Source organism: Falco rusticolus, chromosome 15, assembly GCF_015220075.1.
Source record: "Falco rusticolus isolate bFalRus1 chromosome 15, bFalRus1.pri, whole genome shotgun sequence".
NCBI classification, from domain to species: Eukaryota; Metazoa; Chordata; class Aves; order Falconiformes; family Falconidae; genus Falco; species Falco rusticolus.
In genome coordinates, this window is record NC_051201.1 from 1848020 (window position 1) to 1856446 (window position 8427).

Below are 8427 nucleotides of genomic sequence, written 5' to 3' on the forward strand. Positions count from 1 at the left end.
CACATGCAGCCAATAGCTAAAGAGACTGGAAGTCTTTAAGAACTTATTTCCAAAGTTGCTCTAATTACAATGCATGGGGTCTTACTGCTGAATTTCAAAGGCTACGGCACAATCCCTCCAGGCTTACCATCTGTGCACTGAATTCGGGTAACATGATGCACGTCGCTCCCACCCAGAGAGGACAGAGGAGCTTATTGATCACCCCGTGGACATGATGTAAAGGCAGCACATGCAGAATAACATCCTCCTTCTTCCATTCCCATTTTTCAACCAGTCCTGTGGTCTGCAGAAGAAAACATACAACCCAGCATTAGGGCAGGAGGAAAGACTCTCATTGCTTGAAAAGCCCAAGGTATCTGCACCCCAGATCCCCTGGGCACAGCTGGCGGCAGAAATCCCACACCTCCTGGAATGATGCCTGGGCACAAAAACCCCTTTCCTTTAGGGTTAGCACAAGCAAAATTCCCACCACAACATACAATATAATCTATATAAATAGAAGACACAACTTGTCAGTACGTGTCTTCATATGCATCAGCAAAGTCCTTCCTCATTACTGAGAAATAGTCAACAGTGATTTTAAGCAAGGCCTACAAAACTATTAGCCTGCTGCTGCACACACAGCATTGGCAGAAATTGTAAGCAAAAAATTAATCTTCCCAGAACTCTGTAGACATAGTTTGGACACCAATGACATTGGGCTTTCAATACCTGTAAGGGATAGTCAATAGGAGCAGAAAATCACTGTCTAATAAAACAGAAAGTAGGCTTTATGTTAGCAAAAAAATATTAGTATATCAAGCTTCTAAAATACTCTGCTATGAAGGCATAATTATCTAAAGTGTTAGACCTCAGGCTTCTGGGTGAACAATGCTCCTCAGAGCCCAGCATTAGCAACTGGAAAGCTTATTTCCAGCCATCTAAAAATAAAAGAAGCATTTGAAGAGTGGAATTTAGTCATGTCATTCACAACCCTCTTCCACAGGGCAGGGAGCAGGTTTTAGGCTTTTTGCAAGACAGCTCAAAAGATGGTGACTGCTCAGGCCACCTCCCAAATCATCAGCATATTTGTAAGGGAACAGATTCTTTGCCCAGTATAGCCAAGCCCTGGCTCTATCCATCAAGGCTTTCATACCACTCCCGACATTGCGGTATCTGAGCACCCAGTAAGCTTTTGGAGGTATCCGTAAGGCACGATGTATTCCCTGCCCTTTTTCCCCTAATGGCATGAGTCTATCAGTTGCAGGCAGTGATAACCAACTGGTGAGGTAGTCAGCAGGCTCATTCAAACTTTTAATTCCTTTTGGCTCAGAGAGCTAATGGATTTTTTGCCTTGGGGATATATAGCTGAATAATGCACAGACTTCACACAGTACTGGGCTGGGCTAAGTTATATTCCTGTTAGGGGCAAAGATTCTTTCCTAGTCACAGTGGAGAAAAGAAAACTGCAAAGAAAGCGGTCTCATTCCTTCTGCTTTCCAGGAAAGCAGGGAGAAGAGTCCATCTGCCTCAGCTAAAGCCCAGCAACACCAAAAGGACCAAGTTTAGAGCCTCAAACGCTCTTCTGTGTGTTCATCTTAAAAGTGTTGAGGACTCCCAAGATACAGCCCCACAGCTCCGTGCAGGAATTCGGTTGTGCTAAGGTGTGCTGTGCTTTGGAGTTTGCAGCCCCAAATCACCTCTGAAGGCCAAGACCTCTGTAACTGGAGATTAACTTTGCAGAGAGAAAGCAGCACTCACCACAGCTTGCACATTCTCATGGGTGCTGAGGACACCTTTTGGTCTTCCTGTTGTCCCACTAGTGTAGATTATCATGGCTCCCCTGTCTTTCCATGAGGAGCATGTTGTCAAGGGACCCTCTTCCACTGCTGCATGACTTGTGGATCCATCACTATGAGACCTAAGAAGTGGCAGAAGTGGGACCCCCAGCTTCTCCGCACTAGGGGCTATTTTCCCCACATATTCCTCTGCTGCGATGACTAGAGCGCTCTGTGAATCCTGAATCACATACTCCAGTTGTTGCACAGGGTGTTTCTTGTAAAGGGGCACTGCTATGCCCCCACTCATCCAGGAAGCCCACTGGGCCACCACATATGAGGCATCATTGGGACACAAAAATGAGATCCTCTCTTCCTTCAAGTCCTGGCTGGAGCACTCCAGAGCTCTACAGATCTCCTGGGACAAGCGTAGACTCTGGCTGAGAAGGTCCCTGTAAGTGTGCTCACCATTTTGGTCAACGATGGCGATTCTATCTCCGAAAGCCAAAGCCCTAGAGAAGACAGGGGTAACATCGCTGCTGTAGGTTGCCAACGTGGTTTGCAGACCCCTGTGGGGACAGCCAGCCCTATTCTGCCCACGCAACCCCCATCTGCAACGGTGCAAGTCCCGGACGAGGCATCGAAGGGGCTGGCTCACTTGGGGGAAGAGCAGGGAGACCAGCATCCTGCCAGCACCGCTTGTTTTGAAGTGATTCTGCAGAAAGCAATTATAGGAACAGATAAGTATGTGCAGCAATTACCCAGGTTTATTCCCACAAAGGAAAAGTGGCAGCCTTCATTTGAATAATACCCACTGTATTATTAATGTTTATGATTCAGACTGCTGCATTCCCAGTGTGCTAAGGCCCTGCCTGGATGGAACAGGAAACAGAGACCCTTCCCTAAGTAGTCTCCACATCCCTAAAAAAACAATCTAACTTTGAGAAACAGTTTTCATTGATCAGTAATCTTAGGACACTAAGTGGTGGCTACCTGAGGTGCCGTTCTAACTCAGTGAAACTAGCATTTAAAGAAATTAAATAATTGCCACAGTCCTTAGCTCTCAATTTGCAGTTTCCACCACCTTGGTAAACCATTGCCTTGCTCTGTGCTTCAAGTCAGGCAGCACGGAGCTAGACACAGAAGGTTTAGCCCCATGGAGGACTGTTTCCTGTGTGAGCTTTCCTTCAAGCAACAGCACATCTAAGTTCAGGAAAGTGCCCAAACCCTCCCAACTGATGGGTCATCCATCACAAACCCTGCTTCAGCTCAAAAGCTTTCTTATGTGACAGACCAAGTGGTTAGCAGCTCCCAAACAGCCACAGCCCTGCTCACACCGAGCAGCTGGTTTTCCCAGCAAACAGCAGCAGGGAAGCACAGCCACACACATGCTGACCTGTGGGTTTGGTACTGCACTTCTGAAACTACCAGCCTGGCAGCACCCAGAGCCAGGCAGAGCATCAGGACAAGCTCAGCCGTGGCATCAGGCTTCACCTGGGCAGCCAGAGCTTCATCTGAGCCCAGCCTATCCATCACTCCAGCCATTCTGCTGTAGCAAGAGCTGTGACATGATGCACAGGGGCATTTCAACAAAGAAAATCTCCAAAAGGGAATGGGGAGGAATACCAATGCCAGTAAAGAATTTACAGGAAGACCATGGGCTGGCACAAACGTTGCCTATTCTGCCATTGTGCTTAGACAGCACGATGACATTAACCTATCCACTCATGGGAGAAGTTAGCAAAAAAGCTTTTGTGGTGACTGGTGAGAAATAACAGAAGTTTGCTCTTTATCCCTCTTTTTATCATCCCTCTCTCTTTCAAAAGGAAAGGCATATGTAATAGTATTGGACACTACCTGGATCATCTCACAGAAATATCATGGAAAAAGTTAACACACAGCACAAAACCCTTAAGAATATAACCAGGAGACAGAAACCTCAAGGGACTACAGGAACACCTTGCAGAGGAGACCACTGGCACACAAAGACAAGAGGAAGAAGTGATAAACTGAGAGGACAAAGTGATAAATTGAAAGGACTTGAGGAGATGCCTCCAAAGAACCCTACCCCCCTTCTGCACGTAGCATGGATCTCTGGCTGGAAACTCAGCAAGAACAAGCACCCTCTCCATACAGAAACTGACACCAACATGGGAGCACAGAGGAAATCACAGGGCTGTGGCAGAAGAGAAAGGGATTTACTGCACGGCCTATCTAACAGCTGCTATTAAACACCACCACTGAAGTATCCCCCAGAGAGATGCTATGACAAGAGAAGATAGCCAAAGGATGATGACTTCTCACTCGGTAAGAGTGTTCATGACACTTCCTTGACACTGGCAATAATTACTTGATTTAGCACAAAAATTTTTAATAAAAGTCTATTAGTGGTGCAGCTCAACTCCAACAGCCTTCCAGCTCAGCTTCCCACCATGGGGAGGAGCTGAAACAAACAGGATCCAGAAAACTGGCAGCTACACAGGGAAGAGCTGAATACGGCTTAAGCCAGCTCAGGCTGCACAGGCAGCAGTGTTTATTTTTGCATAGACATAGCTGCAAGCCCTGCAGTCTCCCATCCACCTTCAGAACATTTTTCCAGCTCAACATTGGCTTTGCATGTATTTTCTTTTGCATACTGACCTCAATTTCTGCTTCTGCAAAAGAAACTTGTGATTTAGTGCGGAAACATCTGGGAGGGAGGGTGAGAGGGGCTTTAAACCCAGAGTGCGGTAACCATGCGCACTCATGACATATAGCATCAGGATGGAAAAAAAACAAAACAGGTCATGACAAAACTTGCATGACATCTTTCCACTTCTCTGTAGAGACTAAAATATAAAAAGGCAACACCACTCATAACCTAAACCAAACCTGCGCCCAAGGCCAGCTCACTGCCGAGATGTTAATGCCCCAGACATTACGAGGGGCATTAATTGGAATCAACCATTTGCCAGGATCATGCCGTGCTCCAGGCCACTGCAGCTAAGTGCACTTGGCACACTCACTGTTCCTCGTACAGCTCTGGAGCAGGTGTTAGCTGCTGCTTCAGAAGAGCGCCTTCCAAAAATTACATTATCCCCCTTTCACCACAGCACCAGTCCAGATTTAATGGAACAATAAACAACAGCACCTTTAGCCAGGCCTGCGCATTTATGGACTTCACAGAACTAGTGCTGACTGCGTGTGTGCAGGCTTACAGACACTTGGGTCAGGGTGAAGGAACACCAGGGGCTGTGCCCTTTACGGTGCCCTCTGCTCAGGGATAACTGGTAACACAGAGTCTGGCAGAGCAAACCTAGAGACAAAGTCTGTCCCTGGGAGCCTTGGGCAGAAGACGGTGGCAACGCAGTAGATGGGCCTTTCATGCCCTACCATAGAATCATTTAGGTTGGAAAAGACATTTAAGCACAAGTGTTACCCCAGGACTGCCACATCCACCACTAAACCGTGCCTCTCACACCCAGCCTCACATGGCTGAAGCAGGAGGGGAAAACGGCGGGGGGGGGGGGGGTGTCGGGGGGGGGGGGGGGGGGGGGGGGGGTGTCGCCCCAGCTAGAAGCCATGAGGCTGAACCGCTCCATCTCTCCCGAGAAGGTCAGGCTTTATTCTTCTTTCACCCCGGGTGGATTTCCCCCCCTCCAGCTCTCTGCCCCTTACCCTACTCACATCCAGCCTCAGAGCTGCCGCAGGAGCCCCTCGCCCCACAGATTTCCACACTACGGCAGGCACGTGGGCCTGAGCCCCCTCACACGGGCCGCTGCGAGGCAGGGGGCGAGCCGAGGCCCCTGCTCGCCCCAAGCACCGCCTGACGGAACGTTTATCGTATTTTAATTAAAAACAGCGTTAATGGCAGCGACACCCGCCCTCCCCTCGCCCGGCAAGGCGCCCCTGCCACAGGCCGGCGGGACCCGCAGGGGAGGAGAGCCGGGCACAAGGGCCCCGGCCCGCGGCTCGCACCGGCCCGCGGCTCGCACCGGCCCACGGCACCGGCCCACGGCACCGGCCCACGGCACCGGCCCACGGCACCGGCCCACGGCACCGGCCCACGGCACCGGCCCACGGCACCGGCCCACGGCACCGGCCCACGGCACCGGCCCACGGCACCGGCCCACGGCACCGGCCCACGGCACCGGCCCACGGGCCCCCTGCCGCCTCCCGCAGCCGCGGCAGGGCCTCACCTGGCGGCGGCACCGCGCCCCGGGACCGCTCCGCCCGCGAACGGGCTCCGGCGGAAACGCGGCCCCGCGGCCCCCGCGTTCCGCGCCCAAACGTTCCACCCCCATCCCGCCCCCGTTTTACGGGGATTTGGACCCAAACCGCCCCCTGGGGGCGGGGCTGGTCGGCGGCCCCCGTTGGCTTGGCAGCGTGCCTCTGATGTCACTGCAGCCCCTGCGGCGTCATCACGGTGGCCTCTGATGTCACGGCGGGTGGCTGTGATGTCATGGAGCTGTGGCTCTGCCGGGGGCGGGTGCCCAAGGAGCTGGATTATGGCATGGCTGAGGGATGGCCTGTGCGGAGCCCGGAGCCATGGGGCCTCCTGCGGGGGACAGATGTCCCGGGGACACAGAGACATCCCGGGACACACAGACATGCCCAGCCATGCGGACATCCCGGGGACATAGCAGTCACGGTGGTGGCACGCGGCGGCTGAGCTGGGGCTCCCCAGCCATGGCAACACTGCATCGCGCTCCCGCCGCAGCCCCACGGCTGTGTCCAGCACCCAGCCAGGCTGGAGCGAAGCCCCACGCGTGTCCCACGGGAAGGGGCACAGGGCAGCCGGGCAGCACAGACCCCCACCCCGCGGCACCCGGGTTGTTATTTTCGGTCGGTCTGGCTGCAGATTTGCTTTTGTCTCCGCAGCAATGGGGGCTGTGCGGGGCAGCTGGACCCTCTCCCAGCCCCCCGGCAAAGCCTGGCACACGGCCGGGGCACCCATGGGTGATGGGCACAGAGCAGCAGCTGTGGTGGGATGGAGCAGGAGTCCCCACACGGCTTTGCCAGCCTTAGCGCCGGGGATGCTGCTGGTCCAGCCACGATGCGGGCAGCGGGGCAGCCCCTTGCACAGAGGCATGGGGCCTTTGTGCCATTCAGGCTGCCATGTGCTGGCCCTTCTCTGGTGGCACGTGTCCTGGCGCTGTCCCCTCCCAGACTCCGCAGCCCACTCCTCCACTGGAGCTGTGTTTTTCCGGCTGTGCGCGGCGGTGCATGAAGCGGGGCGGCCGGGGTGACCCCCACCCACCTCCCTCAGGTGCATTTCCACCCAGGGCCGGCGGCCGTCAGCCCAGCCAGGCGCAGCGGAGCTGGGAGCGGAAGCGGGGACAGGAGCCCAGCCTTGGGCAGGGCCCAGCCATGGTGAGGTGCGCACCCCCAGTCCTGCGCCAGCCATGCTGCACCCCATTGCACACCTTCCCAGCACGTACCTCCTTATGGCACAGCTCCCCATTGCACGGCTCCCTTCCATTGCACATCTTCCCAGTGCACAGCTCCCTGTTGCACGGCTCTCTTCCATTGCACGTCTTTCCAGTGCACAACTCCCTGTTGCACAGCTCCCATTGCATGCCTTCCCATTGCACAGCTCCCCGTTGCACAGCTCCCATTGCATGCCTTCCCATTGCACACCTCCCCGTTGCACGGCTCCCTCCCATTGCGTGTCTTCCTAGTACACAGCTCTCCGTTGCATGGCTCCCTCACTGTTGCACGGTGCCCTGTTGCATGGCTTCCTTCCCATTGCACAGCCCCCCATTGCATGACTCCGTCCCTGTTGTACAGCACCCTCCCCACTGCACACCTCCCCACTGCACGGCTGTTGCATGGCTCCCCATTGCACACCCGCCTGTTGCACAGCTCCCTATTTCATGCCTCCCCAATGCACGGCTGTTGCACAGCTCCCGCCCCATTGCATGCCTCCCCATTGCACACCTCCCCATTGCACAGATCTCTAGTGCAGAGCAGCTGCAGGAGGGACCCGGCAGCTCTGGGCAAGCCCCCAGTGCCAACAGGTGCCCACCTCCCCACCAGAGGGTTCAGGCACCTGGTGCCCATGTGCTGCCCTGCAAAAGTGCCTGTCTCCTGCCACCGCCCGCTCCAGCCCTGCCACCACTGCTTTCATTCTCCTTTTTGCACTTGCCATCTGTCATCAGCCTCCCCTGGTCCCCACAGGCTGCAGGGATTACCGCCCCCCCCCCCCCCCCGTGGGGGTGAGCAGGGGTGTGTGCCCGCAGGGGGGTCTCTGATGACAGAGGGGTGCCACTGTCCCTGCAGTTGTCTAGGGGCTGGCAGGGACAAGGTGCATGGAGTGGGGACAGGGCTGTGACAGCCACGGATGCATGTGCCAGAGGATGTTCCTCGTGACTACACAGCCCCTCCATGTTGTGCAGGGACCCCTGCCCAGGGCAGGTGATGGGGCCATGCTCCCCCCCTGCCCATGGCAGGCTGCCGGGCCAGCTGGCTGCATGTACAGCAGATGTCCACCCCAAGCCACCCTCTGCCGCTCCGTCCCTCGGCACCTGGTGCCCACCGGCCATCTGGAGTCGGCCACGTCCCCAGAGACAATGCTCAGCCGTGGCCACCACAGCACCGGGCCACCACCATCCATCCCAGGGGCTGCCGGGGCCACACGCTGCTCCCCAGGGCCGGGAGGGAGGGAGCTGCCACCCGGCAGTGCCGAGCC

At 55.3% G+C, this 8427-nt stretch overlaps 1 protein-coding gene across 2 annotated transcripts in view; it reads right to left on the minus strand.

Moving 5' to 3' along the window:
• ACSF3 (acyl-CoA synthetase family member 3) overlaps nucleotides 1-6007 on the minus strand; it is a 66374-nt gene extending 60367 nt beyond the window's left edge. The window contains exons 1-3 of one of the 2 annotated variants that reach the window (XM_037409228.1): nucleotides 5936-6007; nucleotides 1741-2472; nucleotides 128-283 (exon numbers count right to left, since the gene is read on the minus strand). In XM_037409228.1, coding sequence (XP_037265125.1) covers nucleotides 128-283; nucleotides 1741-2442 — 858 coding nt within the window. In that variant the 5' untranslated portion in view covers nucleotides 2443-2472; nucleotides 5936-6007. Of the gene's footprint in view, nucleotides 1-127; nucleotides 284-1740; nucleotides 2473-5423; nucleotides 5530-5935 lie in introns of those variants that run through there. The other variant, XM_037409229.1, reaches the window with a different exon arrangement.
• Nucleotides 6008-8427: the final 2420 nt, after the last annotated feature.